General features: G+C 48.2%; 1 protein-coding gene across 1 annotated transcript; it reads right to left on the bottom strand.

Moving 5' to 3' along the window:
• Window positions 1-1,914: 1,914 nt before the first annotated feature.
• On the bottom strand, window positions 1,915-26,337 carry MFSD12 (major facilitator superfamily domain containing 12). The gene is made up of 10 exons (XM_081895743.1): window positions 25,773-26,337; window positions 13,350-13,560; window positions 12,163-12,295; window positions 9,971-10,168; window positions 8,199-8,291; window positions 6,535-6,627; window positions 5,512-5,682; window positions 4,651-4,745; window positions 3,321-3,451; window positions 1,915-2,446 (listed from the first exon to the last, which is right to left on the bottom strand). The coding sequence occupies exons 1-10, from the start codon at window positions 26,050-26,052 to the stop codon at window positions 2,358-2,360; spliced, it is 1,494 nt and encodes a 497-aa protein (XP_081751869.1). The 5' UTR covers window positions 26,053-26,337; the 3' UTR covers window positions 1,915-2,357.
• Window positions 26,338-26,809: the final 472 nt, after the last annotated feature.

Genomic DNA, 26,809 nt, shown 5'->3' with positions numbered 1-26,809 from the left:
TCTATGTGACATCCTTTGATATATTTGAACATGGCTTTCATATCACCCCTTAACCTCCTCTTCTCCAGGCTAAACATGCCCAGCTCCCTTAGCCGTTCCTCATAAGGCATCGTTTCCAGGCCTTCTGAATTCTGGTGCTGGAGGAGACTCTTGAGACTCCCATGGACTGCAAGAAGATCCAACCTCTCCATTCGGAAGGAATTCAGCCCTGAGTGCTCACTGGAAGGACAGATCCTGAAGCTGAGGCTCCAAGACTTTGGCCACCTCAGGAGAAGAGAAGACTCCCTGGAAAAGACCCTGATGTTGAGAAAGATGGAGGGCACAAGAAGAAGGGGACGACAGAGGACGAGATGGTGGGACAGTGTTCTCGAAGCTACCAGCATGAGTTTGACCAAACTGCGGGAGGCAGTGGAAGACAGGAGGGCCTGGCATGCTCTGGTCCAGGGGGTCATGAAGAGTCGGACACGACTAAAGGACTAAACAACAAAGAAGCAGGATAGCAGTTGGGAAAAGGGAAATGTTCATTTGGCAATTCCTTTCGAAAAGAGGAACAGAGACTTCTGTATTTCCCGGCTGGTGTCCTTGTGCATGTTCTGCAATGAAACTCTGGACTCGGCTATGCAGCCGCAAAGGAAAGGTTTCAAGTCTGCTGCAAAGTGCATTCTACAAATACGACACTAGATGGCGATGGTGAGCTATGGAAAATTGAACCCATTTTTCAAAACGTTTTTTTTAAAAAAGCATTTTCACAACTTTTTAAAAAATGTGTCTAGATTCCACCACAGGCCCAATGGATTGGTGCCTTAAATGATGGATTGATACAATCACATGTCCTTTTGCTTTTGGCCACAACTGAGCTATGCATACAAACTGGGATCATAGCCCTTTAAAACAGGCTTGGCTGCCCCAATGAATCATGGGAGTTGTAGTTTGTTAAGGGTGCTGAGCGTCATTAGGAAACACCTATACAGTGGCCCCTTGTTTCTCAAACTTAATCCGTTCCGGAAATTCCGTTCCAAAAACAAAGCGTTCCAAAACCAAGGCACGCCTCCCCATAGAAAGTCATGCAAAATGGATTAATCCATTCCAGACTTTTAAATAAAACAACCCCTAAAACAGCAATTTAACATGAATTTTACTATCTAATGAGAGCCATAAAATGGAAGCAATGTACTGTACTATAAAATAAACAAGACAGTATGTATATGATAAAATTTAAAATTAATTTTTTTCCTTACCTGTACTGATGATAGTCATTGTTTGGATGCGGGGCTTTTATCCATTTCCACAGTTGCACAATCAATCAATCAATAGCTGAACTGGGTTCCGCAGTCACAAAAACAAATGAACCGGAAAGTATAATGAATGAATTCCTATGCCCCACAAATAACCCACAGGTGCATTTTAAAGAAAAGGACACATTCTACTCCTGTAAAAACACGCTGATTCCTGGACCGTCCACGGGCCGGATTGGGAAGGCGATTGGGTCGGATCCAGCCCCCTGGCCTTAGGGTTGCCTCGTTTGGAATCAATAAAGCTCTATATATGTGTATATATATATATATATATATATATATATATATATATATATATATTTGCTTTCGTAGATTTTCACGGGTACAGGAATGCAGGTTTTGGTGTCCTCGGGTGTCTTCCCGTGTAAAAGTTGGGGTGTCTAGGCGACGTTTCGACGAGGTCTCACTCGTCATCTTCAGGCTGGTGCTTTCGGCTTCTTGTTACTGGAACAGAGCTCTGTTCCAGTAACAAGAAGCCGAAAGCACCAGCCTGAAGATGACGAGTGAGACCTCGTCGAAACGTCGCCTAGACACCCCAACTTTTACACGGGAAGACACCCGAGGACACCAAAACCTGCATATATATATATATATAAAACTAAACTAAAACAACACTGGCTTCAACGTCCAGGCTTTATGACTTAGCGAAGAGACAGACATAAAAGAAACAGCTTTACTTAAACTTCATTTTTTCTCTTTTTTTAATAAAAACACACACCTTTATTTATAATTCTTATATACAAGTAGATTTATATATTTATATATATGTATAGAAAAGTGGTCTGATGTGGCGAGGGCGGGGAAGATAGGGACTGGGTGGGTGGAAAATGCCTTCCTTCATGAGGTCTAGTAACTTTTGTGTTCGACGTGCAAAGGGAAGGGCAGGGCGGGTGACGAGAAGGAACTGTGCAAAATGTGCAAGGAGGGGGGAAAGGAAAGAGTTGCGAATGGTCCCGCTTCTCAAGAGGAAACCAGTTGGATCGAGGGGAGGGCAGCCGAGTCTTTGGGGCTTCCCTGCCATGGCGTCTTCCGGCTCACTCCCTTTCCAAAGGAAACAGAGCCTCAGTTGACGACACCGGGGTTTTCGCTGCCTTCGGAGTCTCCGAGTTCCCCGGATCGCGTGCCGGCCAGTCCCGAAACGGAGACATCATCTGCAGGAAGAAGCGAGAAACAAAGATCGCTGAAACTGTTCACTTAAGTTTTGTTACAGGAACTCTAAGGTCATGTATAGGGACGCGGGTGGCGCGGTGGGTTAAACCACAGAGCCTAGGGCTTGCCGATCGGAAGGTCGGCGGTTCAAATCCCCGCAATGACGGGCTGAGCTCCCGTTGCTCGGTCCCTGCTCCTGCCAACCTAGCAGTTCGAAAGCACACCAGTGCAAATAGATAAATAGGCACCGCTCCGGCGGGAAGGTAAACGGCATTTCCGTGCGCTGCTCTGGTTCGCCAGAAGCGGCTTAGTCCTGCTGGCCACATGACCCGGAAGCTGTACGCCGGCTTCCTCGGCCAGTAAAGCGAGATGAGCGCCGCAACCCCAGAGTCGGCCACGACTGGACCTAATGGTCAGGGGTCCCTTTACCTTTAAGGTGCTACTGGAAGGAATTTTTTTATATTTACCGTATTTTTCGCTCTATAAGATGCACCAGACCACAAGACGCACCTAGTTTTTGGAGGGGGAAAACAAGAAAGAAAATATTCTGAATCTCAGAAGCCAGAACAGCAAGAGGGATTGCTGCGCAGTGAAAGCAGCAATCCCTCTTGCTGTTCTGGCTTCTGGGATAGCTGCGCAGCCTGCATTCGCTCCATAAGACGCATACACATTTCCCCTTACTTTTTAGGAGGGAAAAAGTGAGTCTTATACAGCAAAAAATACGGTATTTTGTTTCGACTACGGCAGACCAACACGGCTACCTACCTGTAACAAATAAAAAAATCATTCCTTCATTCTGGGGGGCCACCTCTTCTGCTGGCCGGGTCCCCCTCTCCCCCCCCACACACACTTAAGGCAAAACCAAACCCGACTTACGGAACCGGACACGGATGGGCCAAATCATTATGCAGGCCAGGCCCAGGGTGGCAACGACGGCCATTCCTCCGGTGACGGCCACCATCACCCAACGGTAAAATGGCACACAGTTTCCGCAACAGTGTTCTGTCCTGGGGAGAGAGAAGGAAAAGGGGAAGACAACAGGGGCTTGTTAATAATAATAATAATAATAATAATAATAATAATAATAATAATAATTTTATTATTTATACCCCGCCCATCTGGCTGGGCTTCCCCAGCCACTCTGAGCGGCTTCCAAAAAATATTAAAATACTGTAATACATAAAACATTAAAAGCTTCTCTAAACAGGGCTGCCTTCAGATGTCCTCTAAAAGTCTGGTAGTTGTTGTTCTCTTTGACATCTGGTGGGAGGGGGTTCCACAAGGAGGGCGCCACCACCGAGAAGGCCCTTTGCCTGGTTCCCTGTAACTTGGCAACCTCTATTTCAAATCAGGTTTATCATCCAAGAGCTGTTCCTTCTCAGAATTGGATTCTGCTCTCAATGGGATCAAAGTGTCTTGCACCCTGCAAATGCTGCATGCTGTTATGTTACGGTTTGCCCCTGTGCCCCTGAAGGATCAGGTGCACAGCCTGGGAGTCATTTTGGACACACAGCTGTCCATGGAGGCACAGGTTAATTCTGTGTCCAGGGCGGCTGTCTACCAGCTCCATCTGGTATGCAGGATGAGACCCTCCCTGCCCGCGGACTATCTGGCCAGAGTGGTGCATGCTCTGGTTATCTCCCGCTTGGACTACTGCCATGCGCTCTATGTGGGGCTGCCTTTGAAGGTGACCCGAAAACTGCAATTAATCCAGAATGCGGTGATTGGAAGTGGCCGCCGGGACGACATAACACCGGTCCTGAGAGATCTGCATTGGCTCCCAGTACGTTTCTGAGCACAATTCAAAGTGTTGGTGCTGACCTTGAAAGCCGTAAACGGCCCAGTATCCCTGAAGGAGCGTCTCCACCCCCATCATTCAGCCCGGACACCGAGGTCCAGCGCCGAGGGCCTTCTGGCGGTTCCCTCATTGCGAGAAGTGAGGTTACAGGGAACCAGGCAGAGGGCCTTCTCGGTGGTGGCGCCCGCCCTGTGGAACGCCCTTCCTTCAGATGTGAAGGAAATAAGTAGCTATCCTATCTTTAAAAGACATCGGAAGGCAGCCCTGTTCAGGGAAGTTTTTGTACTGTTTTTAACATTTGATTGGGAGCTGCCCAGAGTGGCTGGGGAAACTCAGCCAGATGGGCGGGGTATAAATAATAAATTATTATTATTATAAGCGGCTTCGGCGGGCAACGTTCCTACTTACGGGCACGGGTGCAAGTTCTGGATGATCATCACGCCCACTCCGTTGGCAACTTTATCCGTGAAGCTCATGGCTCCATAGACGAAGGCACCGCTGTGCTGTTGGAGAAAACAAGGTTGCCAATTTGGCCTCAGAAAAGCACGACATAGAATACACACAGAACTGAAAATAGCTATAATTGAAAACGTACTGTAAAGTGTGTTATGAAGATGTAATGGAATGAAATAATTTATGATATAAATTATATTATAATAAGGGACGCGGGTGGCGCTGTGGGTTAAACCACAGAGGCTAGGACTTGCCGATCAGAAGGTCGGCAGTTCGAATCCCCGTGACGGGGTGAGCTCTCGTTGCTCGGTCCCTGCTCCTGCCAACCTAGCAGTTCGAAAGCACACCAGTGCAAGTAGATAAATAGGTACCACTCCAGCGGGAAGGTAAACGGCGTTTCCGTGCGCTGCTCTGGTTCGCCAGAAGCGGCTTAATCATGCTGGCCACATGACCCGGAAGCTGTACGCCGGCTCCCTCGGCCAGTAAAGCGAGATGAGCGCCGCAACCCCAGAGTCGGTCACGACTGGACCTAATGGTCAGGGGTCCCTTTACCTTTACTAAGAGATTAGATTGGAAAATGTTCAGACAGGACTGATGGAAGTCAAAAAAAGATGTAAAAGTATGTTGAAAATGATATATTGAAAAACTAATACAAATTTACGTACAAAAAGAAACTTAGGTTTTATTTAAAAAAACAATGAAATAAAGATGATTATGTTGCTGACGTTTTGAATCTCGGCAACACATCAAGGTTTGTGTGTGTGTGTTTCCCTGGCAAGATCGCCCGTGCGCTCTGCGGATGCCCACATTACGTACTGTGTTGCTGCCGATGAGGTCGGCCGTCATGGAGAGAGAAGTTACCAGGATCGTGGCCGAGCCGGTACCCAAGAGGACAGCTGCCCCATAGATCTCCACGCCGATTCTTTCAGCCAAAGCCACCCAGGAAGCAAACGCCAGGATGATTAGCAACCCCACGAAGTAGGTGAGCTAAACATGAGAAAAGAAGAGATTTTGAAAAATTATAGAGGGGAGGAGAAACACTAGACTGGGGTCAGCAAACTTTTTCAGCAGGGGGCCGGACCACTGTCCCTCAGACCTTGTAGGGGGCCGGACTATATTTTGAAATACCGTATTTTTTGCTCAATAAGACTTTTCCCCTCCTAAAAAGTAAGGGGAAATGTGTGTGCGTCTTATGGAGCGAATGCAGGCTGCGCAGCTATCCCAGAAGCCAGAACAGCAAGAGGGATTGCTGCTTTCGCTGCGCAGCGATCCCTCTTGCTGTCCTGGCTTCTGAGATTCAGAATACCGTATTTTTCGCTCTATAACACGCACCCGACCATAACACGCACATAGTTTTTAGAGGAGGAAAATCCGTAGGCGTGCCACCCGTAGGCATTCCCTCCATAACACGCACAGACATTTCCCCTTACTTTCTAGGAGGAAAAAAGTGAGTGTTATGGTGCAAAAAATACGGTATTTTTTTCTTGTTATCCTCCTCCAAAAACTAGGTGCGTCTTGTGGTCTGGTGCGTCTTATAGAGCAAAAAATACGGTGCCGTATTTTCCGTTTTTTGTTTTTGAGGGGAAATGTGTGTGCGTCTTATGGAGTGAATGCATGCTGTGCAGCTATCCCAGAAGCCAGAACAGCTTTCGCCGCGCAGAGATCCCTCTTGCTGTTCTGGCTTCTGAGATTCAGAATATTTTTTTTCTTGTTTTCCTCCTCCAAAAACTAGGTGCGTCTTGCGGTCTGGTGCGTCTTACAGAGCGAAAAATACGGTGAATATAATGAACGGATTCCTATGCCCCACAAATAACCCAGGGATGCATGTGAGCTACTCACGTTTCTGCCAATCTTCTTGTTCACAGTCTTCATCAGAAAGGAGGAAAGGAAGCCGCTAATGTACATCACCAGTGGAATCGTGGCGATGAACCTCTGCAGGAAGGCAAGAGTCAGGGGGGAAAACGGGATGGACTCTGGAGGAGGAAGAGCTGAAAACCAGGACCAGCCATCTCTCAGCTCCATCTGGTATGCAGGATGAGACCCTCCCTGCCCGCAAACTGTCTGGCCAGAGTGGTGCATGCTCTGGTTATCTCCCACTTGGACTACTGCCATGCACTCTACGTGGGGCTGCCTTTGAAGGCGACCCGGAAACTGCAACTAATCCAGAATGCGGCAGCCAGACTGGGGACTGGGAGTGGCTGCCGAGACCACATAACACTGGTCCTGAAAGACCTCCATTGGCTCCCAGGACGTTTCCAAGCACAATTCAAAGTGTTGGTGCTGACCTTGAAAGCCCTAAATGGCCCAGTATCCCTGAAAGAGCGTCTCCACCCCCATCGTCCAGCCCATACACCGGGGTCCATCTCCCGAAGGCCTTCTGGCGGTTCCCTCCTTGCGAGAAGTGAGGTTACAGGGAAGCAGGCAGAGGGCCTTCTTGGTGGTGGCACCCGCCCCGTGGAACGCCCTCCCGTCAGATGTCAAGGAGATAAACAACTACCTGACTTTATAAGACATCTGAAGGCAGCCTTGTTTAGGGAAGTATTTAATGGTTGATGTTTTGTCGTATTTTTAATATTTTGTTGGGAGCCGCCCAGAGTGGCTGGGGAAACCCAGCCAGATGGGCGGGGTATAAATGATAAATTATATTATAATTATATATATCGGACTGGACCGTCCGGACTGAGGCAGATCTCAATCGCCACCTCATGAGGAAAGACAGAGGCTTCTGGCGAGAACTCACAAGAGCCTCATTTACTGGGGTCTCGGAAGCCCCTGGGAGATTTTGGGGGTCTCTCACGAGATGTCGCCGGAAATGGCAAACACTGGCGCCATGCATGTGTGGCAACCCTTTGCAAATCTCCCCTAATTGGCAAATCCTGCTCCAAAAACAGCTAGATTTCTGTAACTCCACAAGAGAGCCCGGTGTGTGTGTGTGTGTTTTGAAATTGGTCCCTTGAACTTCTAATCTTTGCAAAATGTTGATTATATTCCTAACATTGTCTTTCATATGTCCAGGCAGAACTTGTGAATATAATCTGACAGAACCTTCTTCAACCTATCGGCCAAAATATTAGCAACAATTTCATAATCCACGTTAAGCAATGATTGGCTTAGGAGTGGAATATGTTAAATTGCATAACCCTGTGTATAGAAGTTAATATGAAAAGAAAGAAAGATGTTAATTGAAGTTAATTTTATTTGAAAATAGTATTGGAAAACTGCTACAATGAGTTAGATGGAAAGTCGGCTAGGGGCATTCAAGGAAGTAACCTAACAAAAGTGGGATTGTAAAAGTTAGAATAAACGTTTGTCTGTCTGTCTGTCTGTTTGGTTTTTATATTGTAATGTTTTTCTTTTATGTTTGTTATAAATTTGGAAAACCAATGAAAAAAATTTTTTTGGGGGGGAAATGAAATCGGTCCCTCGCATCATCAGGAGCCGGATGCCTTGGCAACCAGGTGAAAGATGCTTCTAGCACCAAGCCTGTCTCCAGTTGAACTCACCTTGGGGAGCATCAACGAATTGGTGAGGTACATCGCAATGTAGGTTTGGGAGAGGTTGACGATGAGCCGTGTGGCCATATACAACATTGCCACCTGGAAAGAAAGAAAGGAGAGACGGTCAAAGGAGGAATATTATATACTGTATTTTCCTGTGTATAAGATGCTCCCTGGGATGCGGGCGGTGCTGTGGGTTAAACCACAGAGCCTAGGACTTGCCGATCAGAAGGTCGGCGGTTCGAATCCCCGCAATGACGGGATGAGCTCCCGTTGCTCGGTCCCTGCTCCTGCCAACCTAGCAGTTTGAAAGTGCAAGTAGATCAATAGGTACCGCTCCAGCGGGAAAGTAAACAGCATTTCTGTGCGCTGCTCTGGTTCGCCAGAAGTGGCTTAGTCCTGCTGGCCACATGACCCGGAAGCTGTACGCCAATAAAGCGAGATGAGCGCCACAACCCCAGAGTTGGCCACGACTGGACCTAATGGTCAGGGGTCCCTTTACCTTTACCTTTAAAATGCTCCCAATTTTTAGGGACTCCAATTTAAGAAAATGGGGGGGGGGAGATTGCCTCGTGTATAATGACGACCTGCAGTTTTTCCACATAATTTTAAAGTAAAAAAACCCTAGTCTTATACACGGAAAGTGTGGCACTCAAATCCGAAACGCAACACTCAAAACGGAGCACATTCGGCTTCCGAAAAAAGGTTTGCAAACCGGAACACTTACATCTGGGTTTGCAGTGTTTGGGTTCCAAGTTGTTTGAGTACCAAGGTGTTTGAGAATCAAGGGACCATTGTAGCGAGGTTAAAGCTTACTGGGAAACGATCTATAATGAACTGTAAAGGATGTTTAAAATAACCGTTGTAAAAAAAACAACACCAGAATTATAGAGACAGAATAACCCAAACTGTACAGAGTCCCGTTCGCAACATGAGCAGAACGCGACCCGTGATTCGCCGCTTCCGCGCATGATGTCATTTTGAGCATCTGCGCATGCGCGAGCGGCGAAACCTGGAAGTAACCCGTTCCGTTACTTCCGGGTCACCGCGGGACGTATCCTGAAAAAACATAACCTGAAGCGGACGTAACGAGAGGTATGACTGTATCCTCCAGACAGGTCATCCGTGAAAGAGGTGGATCTCAATAGTTAACCACACCAAGATCAGCTTTATTGGGCTAATAATAATAACAATAATAATAATTTATTATTTATACCCCGCCCATCTGGCTGGGCTTCCCCAGCCACTCTGGGCGGCTTCCAACAAAATATCAAAATACATCAAACATTAAAAGCTTCAGATAGTTGTTTATTTCCTTGACATCTGATGGGAGGGCGTTGCACAGGGCGGGCGCCACCACCGAGAAGGCCCTCTGCCTGGTTCCCTGTAATTTCATTTCTCGCAGGGAGGGAACTGCCAGAAGGCCCTCAGAGATGCACCCAGGTGTCCGGGCTGGATGATGGGGGTGGAGACGCTCCTTTGGGGATACACGGCCATTTAGGGCTCTCAAGATCAGCACCAGCGCTGCCTTCAGATGTCTTCTAAAAGTCAGATAGTTGTTTATTTCATTGACATCTGAAGGGAGGGCGCCACCACCGAGAAGGCCCTCTGCCTGGTTCCCTGCAACCTCACTTCTCGCAGGGAGGGAACCGCCAGAAGGCCCTCAGTATCCTGGATGTAGGGCTAGGCCCCCTATATCCCATGGGACTAAGGTGATAGAGACCTGGTCACCAGCCTGGGACCAAACATCTTCTTGCTCCCTCATCGCTTGAACTCACCTGGTAGAAAGAAGGTTCCAAAAGCCAGTGTTTCCAGAGGAGCAGGGGCCGTGCGGGGCTTTTTCGGTCCGGAGGCAACAGGGGGGTCCGTTCCTCAGGATCCGGCAGCCTGGAAACCAGGGCGCTCTTTTCTTTCGTGCCCAGATGGAAGAGAAGCGAAGTGACAGCGCCGATGCCCACCACGATCAGAGACAGGTTCTGAATTCGGTGGAGGAGAGAAAGGCTTTGACTTTCTTTTCCCCCCCAAAATTATTGATTTTCAACATTTATCACAAAAAGGACGTAACAAAACACACCACAAACACATCACAATAAACTAAACATGAAGAAAGATGGTTTCTTCAAATACCTAATTCTCATTACATTGAGAACTTGTCTTCCTCAAATCCCCTCTAGCTGAATTTCATTATGTCAGTTCTCCAAATTCATACTTCTAATTATATTGATTCCTTTCATTTACTAACCTCTTCTCCTTTATTAATATTCTAATCCTTAATATTGACTACCACGTATTCTTATTCTACTCTGGCCAGTCTGCAGGCAGGCAGGGTCTCATCCTGCCTACCAGGCGGAGCTGATAGACAGCCGCCCTGGACACAGAATTGAGCTGCGCCTCCATGGACAGCTGTGAGTCCAAAATGACCCCCAGGCTGTGCACCTGGTTCTTCGGGGGCACAGTGACCCCATTCAGGACCAGGGAGTCCTCCACACCCGCCTGCCCCCTGTCCCCCCAAAACAGTCCTTCTGTCTTGTCAGGATCCAACCTCAATCCATTAGCCGCCATCCATCCTCCAACCGCCTCCAGGCACTCACACAGGACCTTCACCGCCTTCACTGGTTCTGATTTAAAAGAGAAGGTTGCAGGGAACCAGGCAGATGGCCTTCTCGGTGGTGGTGCCCTCCCATCAGATGTCAAGGAAATAAACAACTATCTGGCTTTTAGAAGACATCTGGAGGCAGCCCTGTTTAGGGAAGTTTTTAATGTTTTGATGTATTAGCAAGTTTTTAATACAGTGGTACCTCGGGTTAGGAACTTAATTCGTTCCGGAGGTCCATTCTTAACCTGAAACTGTTCTTAACCTGAGGTACCACTTTAGCTAATGGGGCCTCCAACTGCCGCCGCTGCGCGATTTCTGTTCTCATCCTGAAGCAAAGTTCTTAACCTGAGGTACTATTTCTGGGCTAGCCGAGTCTGTAACCTGAAGCGTATGTAACCCAAGGTACCACTGTATTCTGTTGAGAGCCACCCAGAGTGGCTGGGGAAACCCAGCCAGATGGGTCTGGTATTATAAATTACAATGGTACCTCAGGTTAAGTACTTAATTCGTTCCGGAGGTCCGTTCTTAACCTGAAACTGCTCTTAACCCGAAGCACCACTTTATCTAATGGGGCCTCCTGCTGCTGCCGCGCTGCCGGAGCACGATTTCTGTTCTCACCCTGAAGCAACCCGAGGTACTATTTCTGGGTTAGCGGAGTCTGTAACCTGAAGCGTATGTAACCTGAGGTACCACTGTATTATTATAAACTATTATTATTTGTTTGTCATTGCTTTCCTCAAACCTAGACAGCATCTTAAAAAGCAGAGACATCACCTTGCCAACAGAGGTCCGTCTAGTTCAAGCTATGGTTTTCCCTGGAGTGATGTATAGAAATGAGAGCTGGACCATCAAGAAGGCAAATCGCCGAAGAATTGATGCTTTTGAATTATGGTGCTGGAGGAGACTCTTGAGAGTCCCATGGACTGCAAGAAGATCCAACCTCTCCATTCTTAAGGAAATCAGCCCTGAGTGCTCACTGGAAGGACAGATCCTGAAGCTGAGGCTCCAATACTTTGGCCACCTCAGGAGAAGAGAAGACTCCCTGGAAAAGACCCTGATGTTGGGAAAGATGGAGGGCACAAGGAGAAGGGGACGACGGAGGACCAGATGGTGGGACAGTGTTCTCGAAGAGACCAGCATGAGTTTGACCAAACTGCGGGAGGCAGTGGAAGACAGGAGGGCCTGGCGTGCTCTGGTCCAGGGGGTCACAAAGAGTCGGACATGACTAAACGACTAAACAACAACAACAAATAATAATTTGGTTGTTGTCATTATTATTATCATCACCATCACCATCATCATCATCAGAGGCCCAGAAGCAATTAAGGACCCTGGTGGAACAGACACACAGTTCCGCTTACTTGTTGCACTCACCCGAAAAACGGGGATGTCATGGCGGCCGAGGTGGTGGCTCTGTTCTGGCTGCCCGCGGTGGCCCACCTGGAAGTGGAGGAGGAGCCAGGCTGCTGCATAAACGGTGATGTTTGCCATGACGGTGAAGGCATACCTGTAAAAGCCACGGGAGAGCATGCGGTCAGGAATCGCACGGTTCAAGGATGGAGTTTAATAATAATAATAAATTTTATTTATACCCAGGCTCGGGGCAGCTAACACCAGTAAAATTACAGTAAAAACATAATGGGGGGGGACACCAATTAAAATACAGTGGTCCCTCGCAAGACGAATGCCTCGTAAGACGAAAAACTCGCAAGACGAAAGAGTTTTCCGTTTTTTGAGTCGTTCCGCAAGACGAATTTCCCTATGGGCTTGCTTCCCAAGACGTTTCGTTCTTGCAAGTTTGTTTCCTTTTTCTTAAAGCCGCTAAGCCGTTAATAGCCGCTAAGCCGCTAATAATCGTGCTTCGCAAGACGAAAAAACCGCAAGACGAAGAGACTCGTGGAACGGATTAATTTTGTCTTGCGAGGCACCACTGTACAGGTTAAAATGCAATTTAAAATGCAGCTTCATTTTAATAGTAGCCCATAGATCAAAACCATAAGGGGAGGGAAACATAAGGGTCAGACTGAGTCCAAACCAAAGGCCAGGTGGAACAGCTCTGTCTTGCAGGCCCTGTGGAAAGATGTCAAGTCCCGCAGGGCCCTGGTCTCTTGGGACAGAGCGTCCCACCAAGTCGGGGCCAGTGCTGAAAAGGCCCTGGCTCTGGTTGAGACCAATCTAACCACCTTGCGACTTGGGACCTCCAAAGTGTTGTCATTTGTGGACCTTAAGGTCTTCTGCGGGGCGTACCAGGAGAGGCGGTCCCATAGGTACGAGGGTCCTAGGCCATGAAGGGCTTTAAAGGTCAAAACCAGCACCTTAAACCTGACCCTGTACTCCACCGGGAGCCAGTGCGGTTGGTAAAGCACTGGATGAATGTGATCCCACAGCGAAGACCCCGTAAGGAGCCTCGCCGCGGCATTCTGCACCCGCTGGAGTTTCTGGGTCAGCTTCAAGGGCAGCCCCGCGTAGAGCGAATTACAGTAGTCAAGCCTGGAGCTGACTGTCGCGTGGATCACAGTGGCCAGATCAGAGCGAGAAAGTCCTTCGGTTGAGCGCCTCACCGGAAAGCTGTGAGCTCCACTTTTCCATGATCACTGTCCACCAGCTCCGGGATGAGAGAGAGGTGGGAGATTTGGGTGGCGGCCCAGCCGAACTGGAAGATGACGATGAAGGGGATGAAGTAGATGAGGGCTGCAAACTGGGGGGTGTTCTCTGAGCATCCCAGGCAAGGGTTGAAGATGAAGGGGAAGGACAGGAGGACACAGATGGTACCTAAAGGAGAAGGAAATAAAGAGAGAGATAGAAGGAAGGGGCATTTTAAAACACTGGGAGCAGCCTCCACAAAGATGCTCTCCGTTTATTTCAGAAGCACTTACGGACTGCTCAATATATATACAGTGGTACCTCGGGTTAAGTACTTAATTCGTTCTGGAGGTCCGTACTTAACCTGAAACTGTTCTTAACCTGAAGCACCACTTTAGCTAATGGGGCCTCCTGCTGCTGCCGCGCTGCCAGAGCACGATTTCTGTTCTTATCCTGAAGCAAAGTTCTTAACCTGAAGCACTATTTCTGTGCTTAGCAGAGTGTGTAACCTGAAGCATATGTAATCCGAGGTACTACTGTACAGTGGTATCCAGGGCTGGATTTAGGTTTGATGAGGCCCTAAGCAAGGGGTCAGCAAGCTTTTCAGTCTTGGACCGGTCCACTGTCCCTCAGACCATGTGGTGAGCCGGACTATATTTTGGGGAAAAATAGGAACGAATACCTATGCCCTACAAATAACCCAGAGATGCATTTTAAAGAAAAGCACACATTCTATTCATGTCAAAACACCAGGCAGGCCCCACAAATAACCCAGAAATGCATTTTATTTTTATTTTTATTTTTAAAAAAATTATTAAAGTTTTAAGGGGTACAAAAAGAAGAAGCAAAAAACATCATTTTAAACAAAAAACAATACAACACATCCCAATAGGTAAAGAAAAAAGGATAAGATACAAAAGAAAGAAAGAAAACGCAGAGAAATAAAATCCATTGAACAAAAAAGAAAAAAACAAAGAAAAATACAGCAAATCTTCCCATTTCCTTTACCTCCTCGCACCTCCCTTTTTTGTATTCTAGATCGATTATCCATTTCAGCAAATCCTTTCCCTCTTTTCAAATTTTAGTCCTGTAATTTATCTTAATATAATGTAGCTTTACTTTCCTTCCTTTCACCAATTAACAGTCAGTTATTCCCCAAATCCTTTATATCATTCCTGCTAAAATCACATAACATCATTCCAACATCCTTCTAACAGTCATTAATTTTACAATGTTTCTGTAAATAAGTCTTTAAATTTCTTCCAATCTTCCTCCACCGACTCTTCTCCCTGGTCTCGGATTCTGCCAGTCATTTCCGCCAGTTCCATGTAGTCCATCACCTTCATCTGCCATTCTTCCCAGGTGGGTACAGAGATGCATTTTAAATAAAAGCACACATTCTACTCATGTCAAAACACCAGGCAGGCCCCACAAATAACCCAGAGATGCATTTTAAATAAAAGCACACATTCTACTCATGTCAAAACACCAGGCAGGCCCCACAAATAACCCAGAGATGCATTTTAAATAAAAGGACACATTCTACTCATGTAAAAACACACTGATTCCCGGACCATTTGCGGGCCGCACTGAGAAGGCGATTGGGCATTGGCACAACATGACCAGTCCAACGAAGTTGATGTTGAAGAATCATCGCTTTGACACTGGCGATCTTTGCTTCTTCCACTACACTGGCCTTAGTTCGCCTGTCTTCCCAGGTGATGTGTAAATTTTTTCGGAGACACCTTTAATGGAATCTTTCGAGGAGTTGGAGATGGCGTTTATAAGTGGCCCACGTTTCACGAGCATACAGTAAAGTTGGTAGTGCAATAGCTTTGTAAACAAGTGAAAAGGAAAAGTAAATCTGTTTATATCACAAGCATTTTGTTTCCCTGCGAACGTCCCGGTCCTCAAGCACTCTGCACTTCAATTGGGAGAAAGCTGCACTCGCAGAGCTCAGGCGATGCTGGATTTCGGCATCGGCCCTTGTGGAAAGATTCCTGCCCAGGTAGGAGAAGCGATCAACATTTTCCAACGTTCACACCACTGAGTTGGATTTGTGGCGCTGCAGAGGGGTTGTTTTGTGCCTGTTGGTGCAGCACTTTGGTTTTAAACAATAGCAAGCCAAGATCAAGACAAAAGGGTGTGATTAACTTGGCTGGGAAACAGAGGCATGTAAATATCTCTTTTGCAACACTCGATTGGTGTATGGTGGAGGTCGAGGGAGTGGCAAGTTTTCCTCCCAGCATGTGATGCATTCATGATGTAATTTTAGGTGTGTTGTGGGTATCTCTGTAAAACTGATAAAGGTGGGAGCCTGGAAACGATGCCTTATGAGGAACAGCTAAGGGAGCTGGGCATGTTTAGCCTGGAGAAGAGGAGGTTAAGGGGTGATATGATAGCCATGTTCAAATATATCAAAGGATGTCACATAGAGGAGGGAGAAAGGTTGTTTTCTGCTGCTCCAGAGAAGCGGACATGGAGCAATGGATCCAAACTACAAGAAAGAAGATTCCACCTAAACATTAGGAAGAACTTCCTGACAGTAAGAGCTGTTTGACAGTGGAATTTGCTGCCAAGGAGTGTGGTGGAGTCTCCTTCTTTGGAGGTCTTTAAGCAGAGGCTTGACAACCATATGTCAGGAGTGCTCTGATGGTGTTTCCTGCTTGGCAGGGGGTTGGACTCGATGGCCCTTGGGGTCTCTTCCAACTCTATGATTCTATGATTCTATGATCCTTTGCTCTGGGCTCCATCCTGCTTCTCCCATGTGGTGGGTGAAAGTATTGTTGCAACAAGTTGTCAAATAAAGATCAAGCCTACTGGCTGCTGTTTTGCGCCTCTTTTGGTAATCGTTTGGTAATCCAAGCGAGCCCAAGGATTTTCCTACAACAGCTTTTATGAATGTACAGTGGTCTCTTGGTTCTCAAACTTTACCCGTTCCGGAAGTCTGTTCCAAAACCAAAGCGTTCCAAAACCAAGGTGCGCTTTCCCATAGAAAGTCATGCAAAACGGATTGATCCGTTCCAGACTTTTAGAAACAGCCCCTAAAACAGCAATTTGACATGAATTTTACTATCTGACGAGACCGTTGATCCATTAAATGAAAGCAATAATGTACTGCAGTCGCATACACAAACGATCAGTAGCTGGACTGAGTTCTACAGAGCCACAAAAACAAAACAAAAGGAGTCGCAAAAACGCAAAATAAATAGCAAAAACAGACAGACCTCAGCGTAACACTCAAATGGGAAGGGTAGCGCTCAAAACGGAGCACGTTCGGCTTCCGAAAAACGTTCGCAAACCGGAACGCTTGCTCCAAGTTTGCAGCGTTTGGGTTCCAAGTTGTTTGAGGACCAAGGTACCACTGTATGTATGTATGATGATGATGATTATAGTTGCTATGGGCAGGTAGTAAATTTGAAACAATAAATGCATCTCTGCTTCTATTCCTTTCTACAGATGTCATCAGAGACATCTCCTTGCCGACAAAGATCCGTATAGTAAAAGCTCTGGTTTTCCCAGTAGTGATGTATGGAAGTGAGAGCTGGACCATCAAGAAGGCTTATGGCCAAAGAATGGATGCTTTTGAATTCTGGTGCTGGAGAAGACTCTGGAGAGTCCCATGGACTGCAAGAAGATCCAACCTCTCCATTCTGAAGGAAATCAGCCCTGAGTGCTCACTGGAAGGACAGATCCTGAAGCCGAGGCTCCAAGACTTTGGCCACCTCAGGAGAAGAGAAGACTCCCTGGAAAAGACCCTGATGCTGGGAAAGATGGAGGGCGCAAGGAGAAGGGGACGACAGAGGACGAGATGGTGGGACAGTGTTCTCGAAACTACAAACATGAGTTTGACCAAACTGGGGGAGGCAGTGGAAGACTGGAGTGCCTGGCGTGCTCTGGTCCAGGGGTCACAAAGAGGCGGACACGACTAAATGACTAAACAACAGATGTCATCACAAAATGAAGCTAAAATCCAGACACATGTGCCCACACACATCTCCCAGTGGATTCAAAAAAACGCTTTGCTGTTTGCTTGTAGCTCGGTCGTGTGTCCTCATTCCCCAACACCCCCAGTGCTGGGCAAAGTTCACCTTTTTGAAGAAGAAGAAAAAAAATCTCCTCTGCTTTAGGAGATCATTGCTTATCTAAAGCCTTAGAAGTCTGCCCACCCCTCCAGTCACAAGACCCTCTGTCCCAAGCTAAAACTCCCCCCAGATTCACTTTGAACCAGAAAAATTCGGACGCGGATCTGTTTGCTTTTTGATGATTAAGCCTCCTGTGATTTGGGAAAGCAACAAAACCAGGAAGGAGACAGTTCTCTAGCCAATACCCTCTTTGCCAGTTTCGTTAGAAAAGGGAACTTCTCAGTGCGACTAAGAAAAGTCAGATGTTTGAGGCATACAGCATCTGCCCTTTCCAATTCCTCTTTTTGAAAGAGAAAAAAAGTTTCGCTGAGTTATCTGCCCCTCGCAAACACACACACACACGGCGTTATCAAGAGCTAACACTCCCCTCCAAGGTTTGGGTGTCTCTGCCAACCGTTCTGCTACAGGATATTATTTTCTGGGGTTTTCACCGCCACAAATTAAAACCAAAAAACCGTAAAATTCAAGCTGCCCAGGACGGCATTCTGCACAAAGCAGTTAACTTTAGTTTGCAGATCCGACGTTAGTTCATTTGAGCGGGTCTGCTCTCTAGGGTCCTTTCCTGAAGTTAAACTAAGTTCCTAGTCCTCAGCCAATTAGCGTATTTTTTGCTCTATAAGACTCACTTTTTCCCTCCTCAAAAGTATGGGGAAATGTGTGTGTGTCTTATGGGGCGAATGCAGGCTGCGCAGCTATCCCAGAAGCCAGAACAGCAAGAGGGATTGCTGCTTTCACTGCGCAGCGATCCCTCTTGCTGTTCTGGCTTCTGAGATTCAGAATATTTTTTTTCTTGTTTTCCTCCTCCAAAAACTAGGTGCGTCTTGTGGTCTGGTGCGTCTTATAGAGCAAAAAATATTGTAATTGGCAACAATGGACCCAAGTCAGTTGCGGCCATTCGTTTCAATGGGTTTACTCTGAGCAGGGCGAACACTGGGCAAAACCTCATATAGCTTTGAACTGGTTGGGGTGTTTCTCACGTACACAAATTTACCCAAGGCTAGGGCAGACCCGGTGAAATGAAAGGGCACAAGTTCCTCGCATCCGTTCATTTCAAAGGGGTCTACCCTAGAGTAAAATATAAGGATCTAGCCTGAACATCTGAAGGCAGCCCTGTTTAGGGAAGCTTTTAACGTTTAACAGACCACTGTATTTTAATACTTTGTTGGAAGCCGCCCAGAGTGGCTGGGGAAACCCAGCCAGATGGGCGGGGTATAAATAAATTATTATTATTATTATTATTATTATAACTTGCTGCTGGCTGACTGACCCTCAAATAGGAAGGGGAGGTATCTCATCTACAGTCAGCCCCACAGACTCACTTTTTTGTGGTCATGTGAGCAGAGACTTGACTGTTGACCAGCTGGACTCATTCGCCTTGAGGAGATGGGACTTTGGCCACAGCTTTCGCCATCCACCGGAAAAACCAACCCAACTCCAATCTCAGCTGCTGAGGCTGTGGGGAGGTTGAAAATCGCAGCCAGCCACCAAACAACCCCTTTCAAAAATGGGATATTTTTTCCTCGTCGAAACGTCGCCTAGACACCCCAACTTTTACACGGGAAGACACCCGAGGACACCAAAACCTGCATATATATATATATGAGTTATTTACAGAAATATAACAGTGCTACAATTCCTATGGCAGCCTTTGAGTGACACTTGTTGAAAGTCACTGTTAACAAACAAGGGTACAAACTGTTGTAAGAAGGTATCAGAAAACACAGAAAGAGTATGTTAATAACGATCAGTACATTCAACACCAGGAAAAAAGTTTGCATGGGGAAATTATAGGACATGTATTTTATGTTAGTAAAAAGATGAGGGAAAAAGAGACTGTATAGATTTAACTTAAGTTTAATTTCTGTAATTTCATAGATTATTTGCATATGGTTGTTTTTTTAATTTTTGTCGTTTCAAGAGTGTGTATATTATTTATGCCAGGGGTCAGCAAACTTTTTCAGCAGGGGGCCTGCTGAAAAAAATATGAATGAATTCCTATGCCCCACAAATAACCCAGAGATGCATTTTAAAGAAAAGGACACATTCTACTCATGTAAAAACACCAGGCAGGCCCCACAAATAACCCAGAGGTGCATTTCAAATAAAAGGACACATTCTACTCGTGTAAAAACATGCTGATTCCTGGACCGTCCGCAGGCCAAATTGAGAAGGCGATTAGGCCGGATCTGGAAGTGTGAAGTCGTGTTCAGGGTGCACAATCTTCGCAAAAGGGCATATAAAGTCTCACACCCACGTTTTGAAAATCGGCGAGTCGCGGCCGTTCCTTTCGGTGGGTCTACTCGGAGCAGAACGAACGCAGGAGTCAAGCCAAAGCCTCGCGATTGGCTCGGAAGACAGCGCACCGTGCAATTAACAGCGACAAAGGGGTATTGTTTGGAGAGAAGTGGTGCGTACAAAGGAAAAAAGCGTTTAAATAAGGTATGACCAGGATCATAACCAAATGCCCCAGCTGCCTTGCAAGGTGCACTCTCCTTCCATGAAGCAGAGGTCAGATGGCTATCTGTCATGGCTGCTTTATATAATAATAATAATTTATTATTTATCCCCCGCCCATCTGGCTGGGCTTCCCCAGCCACTCTGGGCGGCTTCCAAAAAAATATTAAAATACTGTAATACATCAAACATTAAAAGCTTCCCTAAACAGGGCTGCCTTCAGATGTCTTCTAAAAGTCAGATAGTTGCTTATTTCCTTGACATCTGATGGGAGGGCGTTCCACAGGGCGGGCGCCACCACCGAGAAGGCCCTCTGCCTGGTTCCCTGTAGCTTTGCTTCTCGCAGTGAGGGAACCACCAGAAGGCCCTCGGTGCTGGACCTCAGTGTCCGGGCAGAATGATGGGTGTGGAGATGCTCTTTCAGCTATACTGGACCAAGGCTGTTTAGGGCTTTCAAGGTCAGCACCACGCTTTGAATTGTGCTCAGAAACGTACTGGGAGCCAATGTAGGTCTTTCAAGACCGGTGTTATGTGGTCTCGGCGGCCGCTCCCAGTCATCAGTCTGGCTGCCGCGTTCTGGATTAGTTGTAGTTTCCAGCTTTTGCTTTAGCTGAGATTCCTGCATCGCAAAGTGGGGTTAGACTGGATGACCTTTGGGGGGCCCTAAATTCTGTGATTTTTATGCCCACGAGTTGTAGCGTTAGGAGAGAGGGAAGATGATCTTCCTTCCGGAGGGAACACGATCAGGGCTGAGCAATCTTTTGTTGCGGCTGCTCAGAATGCCCCGACTCATCGCAAATGGAAGCAGCGGCGATAAGCCATGCGGAGCTCTTGCTCTTGTTCTTGTTGGGAACACAGCGTCCCAACAAACATGTCGAAAAAGCCCTGAAGTAGCAATTTATGACCCCACCAGCCAGGTTTTCCTAAGAGTTCAGCGCAAGGGGAAACGGAGGAAGTCAGAGATTCAGAAGGGAGAGTAAACAGGAACGACGTCCTTCCAGCCGGGAACATACAAAGTCGGCACATTTAATGCTTAAACTAAACCAAGGCTCAGTGTAAAAGACAGAAGGGATCTGGCGGACGAGATCACAGACAAGCGCCTCTCCTGCTGATAACCTATGGCAGGGAGGTCCAGCTCTCTAGAACAGAGGTAGGCAAGAAGAAGAAGAAGAGTTTGGATTTGATATCCCGCTTTATCACTACCCGAAGGAGTCTCAAAGCGGCTAACATTCTCCTTTCCCTTCCTCTCCCACAACAAACACTCTGTGAGGAGAGTGGGGCTGAGAGACTTCAGAGAAGTGTGACTGGCCCAAGGTCACCCAGCAGCTGCAGGTAGAGGAGCAAAGAATCGAACCCGGTTCACCAGATTACGAGTCCACTGCTCTTAACAACTACGCCACACTGGCAAACTAAAGCCCGGGGGCCGGATGCGGCCCAATCGCCTTCTCAATCTGGCCCGTGGATGGTCCGGGAATCAGCGTGTTTTTACATGAGATGGCACTGTGGGTTAAACCACAGAGCCTAGGGCTTCCCGATCAGAAGGTCGGCAGTTCGAATACCTGCAATGACGGGGTGAGCTCCCGCTGCTCAGTCCCTGCTCCTGCCAACCTAGCAGTTCGAAAGCACGTCAAAGTGCAAGTAGATAAATAGGTACTGCTCCAGCAGGAAGGTAAACGGCATTTCCGTGCGCTGCTCTGGATCGCCCGAAACGGCTTAGTCCTGCTGGCCACATGACCCGGAAGCTGTACGCTGGCTCCCTCGGCCAGTAAAGCGAGATGAGCGCCGCAACCCCAGAGTCGGCCACAACTGGACCTAATGGTCAGGGGTCCCTTTACCCTTACCAGACAGGTAAAAATCACCCAAGGAAGGTTGCACAGGTAGCACAGGGAGGAGTGTGGCCTAGTGGGCAGAGGAGGGCAATGGAGACGTTCAAAGGTCTGGAAACTGAGCCTGATGAGGAACGGTCGAAGGAGCTGGGGATGTTCAGCCTGGGAAAGAGGAGACTGAGATGTGAGCCAGCTTGTTTTCTCCTGCTCCAGAGGGCAGGACTCGAACCCACAGCCTCCGGGGACGAGAAAGGAGACTGCGACTAAACGTGCGGGGAAAACTTTCCGGCAGTAAGAGCTGTTTGACAGGGGATCGGTCTCCCTCGGGAGGCGGTGGACACTCCTTCGTAGGAGGCCTTTAAGCAGAGGTTGGATGGCTGCCTGTTTTGGATGGTTCAGCTGAGATTCCTCCCTGGCAAGGGGGTTGGGCTAGATGACCTTTGGGGGTCCCCTTCCAATTCTATGATAAGAGGAGAACATTAAGTGTGAAGTGCCCAGTTCTTCCCGAAGGTGCAAAGGGAGGAGATCTTGATGGATGCGAAAGAGAGATTTCACTTTCTTGGGCTCCATGATCACTGCAGATGGTGACAGCCTGCTTCTTGGGAGAAAAGCAATGACAAACCTAAACAGCATCTTACAAAGCAGAGACATCACCTTGCCAACAAAGGTCTGTATAGTTAAAGCCATGGTTTTCAAAGTAGTGATGTATGGAAGTGAGAGCTGGACCATCAAGAAGGCTGATCGCCGAAGAATGGATGCTTTTGAATTCTGGTGCTGGAGGAGACTCCTGAGAGTCCCATGGACTGCAAGAAGATCCAACCTCTCCATTTGGAAGGAAATCAGCCCTGAGTGCTCACTGGAAGGACAGATCCTGAAGCTGAGGCTCCAAGACTTTGGCCACCTCAGGAGAAGAGAAGACTCCCTGGAAAAGACCTTGATGTTGGGAAAGATGGAGGCCACAAGGAGAAGGGGACGACAGAGGACGAGATGGTGGGACAGTGTTCTCAAAGCGACCAGCATGAGTTTGACCAAACTGCGGGAGGCAGTGGAAGACAGGAGGGCCTGGCGTGCTCTGGTCCAGGGGGTTAGAAAGAGGCAGACACGACCAAATGACTAAACAACAAACGATAAGAGGAGATCATTATGTCTGAGGTGCCCAGTTCTTCCCGAAGGTGCCCAGGGGAGGAGATCTGGATGGATGTGAAAGATTTGGGTCAAGGTATCAACCTCTGAACAAGATGATGTAACAAAGAGTCAGGGAACTGGGTTGTCTTCCCACAAGGCACAACTGAAAGAAGGGGAAGTCCAGGTTTCAAAAAAACCCAGAGGTTTTATATGAGTTATGAATAGCCGCCCTAGAAGTTCCCCTGGCCCTCTCTCAGACACAAGAGTTTGCAGAACTTGGAACCACGTTTTGCACTTAACTGATCATAGTTTCCCCCCTACATAGAATCACAGAATTGTAGAGTTGGAAGAAACCCGAGCCCAACCCCCTGAAATGCAGGAATATGAAGCAGTCCCGTACGGGGATCAAACCTGCGACCTTGGCGTGCTCTAAGCAACTGTAGGCTTTCATGTTTAAAGTGAAGAGAATGGGGGCTGTATGAATCGCCACCGTGTTCCCCTATCCCTGATTCCAGAAGACTAGGACTAGCCGCCTGAGAATCAGTTTGTATCCAAATGCGATTTCGGTTTTAAACGCAGTGTAAGGTAGTCTCTAAGGGACGTGGGCGGTGCTGTGGGTTAAACCACAGAGCCTAGGACTTGCCAATCAGAAGGTCGGCGGTTCGAATCCCCGCAATGACGGGGTGAGCTCCCGTTGCTCGGTCCCTGCTCCTGCCCACCTAGCAGTTCGAAAGCATGTCAAAGTGCAAGTAGATAAATAGATACCGCTCTGGTGGGAAGGTGAACGGCGTTTCCGTGCGCTGCTCTGGTTCGCCAGAAGTGGCTTAGTCCTGCTGGCCACATGACCCGGAAGCTGTACGCTGGCTCCCTCGGCCAGTAAAGCGAGATGAGCGCCGCAACCCCAGAGTCATCCGCGACTGGACCTAATGGTCAGGGGCCCCTTTACCTTTTAAGGTAGTCTCTATGGGAGTATTGGTCCATGGGGTCACGAAGAGTCGGACACGACTAAACGACTAAACAACTATGGGAGTATATTGTATTTAATTATGGGGTATCAGAGTTTTTAGGGGGCTAACCAGGCTGGGATAGCAGGCTTGTTGGTTTTTGAATGTCTGATGTAGATTTTTCCAATTTCGTTGTTCTGTATGGGACAATGACAAATAAAGATTATTGTATCGTATTGAAGAGGCATCCCCCACTCTGGGGAGAGAACGCTGTTTCTAAATAATATTAATTTAATTGTGGCAGGTAATCTCCTCCATTGATTCGAATTGCGGTAGGGAATGGGGGCAAAAGGGACACGGGTGGTGCTATGGGTTAAACCACAGAGCCTAGGGCTTGCCGATCAGAAGGTCGGCGGTTCGAATCCCCGTGACGGGGTGAGCTCCCGTTGCTCGGTCCCTGCTCCTGCCAACCTAGCAGTTTGAAAGCACGTCAAGTGCAAGTAGATAAATAGGTACCGCTCTGGTGGGAAGGTAAATGGCGTTTCCGTGCACTGCTCTGGTTCACCAGAAGCGGCTTAGTCCTGCTGGCCACAAGACCCGGAAGCTGTACGCCGACTCCCTCGGCCAGTAAAGCAAGATGAGCACCGCAACCCCAGAATCGTCCGCGACTGGACCTAATGGTCAGGGGTCCCTTTACCTTTAACGAGGGCAACAGTGGCTGCTGGACTCCCAACTCCAAGGACCCCTTTCTCACCATTTGCCCCACCTGAGAGAGATAAACCTCCACCAGCCATGGCAGTCTACCACTGGGTAACAAACAAAACAGCCAACACAGCTGTATTCCTCAAGTCCTGCTTGCAAATATCAAAGAAGCATGGAGTGGAAAATGGACTGCTGAACTTGATGACCTTTCTGACCTGACCCCATATGACTTTTTTTGAAGGCACAGATGCACTTAGTGGCTATTTATCAAGACACAGTGGTACCTCGGGTTACATACGCTTCAGGTTACCGACTCCGCTAACCCAGAAATAGTGCTTCAGGTTAAGAACTTTGCTTCAGGATGAGAACAGAAGTCCTGCGGCGGCGGCAGGAGACCCAATTAGCTAAAGTTTTGCTTCAGGTTAAGAACAGTTTCAGGTTAAGAACGGACCTCCGGAACGAATTAAGTACTTAACCCGAAGTACCACTGTAATCTAAAATCAACCCTCCATGTTCAGGCACAGTGTATCACATGAAGGGAGCTAAAAGCCTTTTAAGAGGAGATTTTTATTTTTATTTTTATCCCAGATACTAAGTGCCTTGGGTTGAAAATTGTCAAGACTGCCAGTCCACACTGGATTTTTAAATACAGTATGTACTTCTTATCACACTGTGATGTTGCCACAAGTTGCTTTGTAGGAATTTGTGTGTAAAATAAACAATAAAATATTTATTTATTGAATTTATATCCCACCCTACACCCAGGGCTCTGAGGGCGGTTCACAGAATAAAATTAAGATATAAAACCACAAAATACCTACTAAAAATAACCCCCCCAAAAAAACACATTTTAAAAGGGCAATTTATTTTTAAATAAAATGTGAAGCTGTTTTTGTCACTGATGCCAGTGCTGTTAAGCGGCTTTGAGAGGTTTCAATGTAACCAACTCGAATTTGGAATATAAACAAATGAAATAATCAAACTCCGGGAAGAGAGGTGCTCAGCTGTCCTCTGTCAGAAGCAAGATGCTGGGGCAGAGGAGGATTCGGACCTGGCAAGCCCCAGGCAAGGCCGGTTCTGTCCAGCCTGGGCCTGTCTCTCTCTTTTCCTAGATATATGCAACGCCACAGCTCTTCCTGCAAACAACCCCCCCTGGATCTCTCTTCCCCACCCCCTCCACCATTCCCACGCCGCTGCAAGCTCACCGGCCAAGTGCCACGACTTCCTCCTCCCGTAGCGCCCGCAGCCGCCGGCCTGATCCGCCTCGTAGCCCACCAGCGGCGTGCAGATGCCGTCGGCCACTTGCCCCACCAGCAAGAGCGCCCCCGCGTGGCTGGTGCTATAGCCCAGGATGGAGTGGAAGTAAACCAACAGGTAGGTGAACCACATCGAGGCGCACAGGTCGTTGAGGAAATGCCCCACCGAGTAGCTGAGCCGGGAGCGCGCCGACAAAGGCTCCGGCGGCCGCCGCTGGGAGTCTCCCATGGCGCACCAGCCGCGCGTAAAAGCGCACCAGCCGCGCGTAAAAGCGCACGGGAAGGGCGCATCAGCTTCCGAGCAGGCGGGCGTCCAGGGCGGGCCCGGACGGAGCCCAGCGGAGGCAGAGGAGAGCCGGGACGCGCGGGAGGCTCTGTCCAGCCATGCGTCCTCCGGCCGGCTTTTTATGGGCTCCGGGAAACCCCCCGTGCGCGTCGGAGGCGCTTCCAGCTGGCCGGTTCCGCGGCGCCCCCAAGCGGGCTGGCACCACCACCGCGCGCAGATCTCCGCGCCTCCTCCTCCTTCTCCATCGCGGATCCGAGGCTAAGCCGCTGCCGGAGCCAATAGGCAGGCTCCGGGGGCGGAGGAAAACTCGCCCGAGCGCAGGAGGAGCCGAGCGCCGCGCTCCCCGCCCCGTTGCCGCCCCGGGCGCTTCTGCTTCCTAGTAGCGTTAAGAGAAGCGAAACGGCCACGATGGCAGATTCCTGGCGCTTGTGTCAGCAAGCGTCGGCCCCGCTCCCTCGGCTTCAGCGGAAACCTACTCCAGAGTAGACCCATTGGAATGAATGCCCTTGTAATTTCGAGGGGTCTGGCCCACGCTCTGCTTTCTAAAGCAGGGTTTTCCAAACGTGGGTCTCCAGCGTGGTTTTTCTGGGACTACAATTCCCATCCTTCCTGACCCCTGGTCCTGCAAACTAGGAATGATGGGAGTTGTAGTCCAATAACAAGTGGAGACCAAAGTTTGGGAAGCCTAGTTTAAAGGATA

This window comes from Podarcis melisellensis (assembly GCF_964234715.1).
Source record: "Podarcis melisellensis genome assembly, chromosome: 18".
NCBI lineage: Eukaryota > Metazoa > Chordata > Lepidosauria > Squamata > Lacertidae > Podarcis > Podarcis melisellensis.
This window is presented reverse-complemented; position numbering and strand designations above follow the sequence as displayed.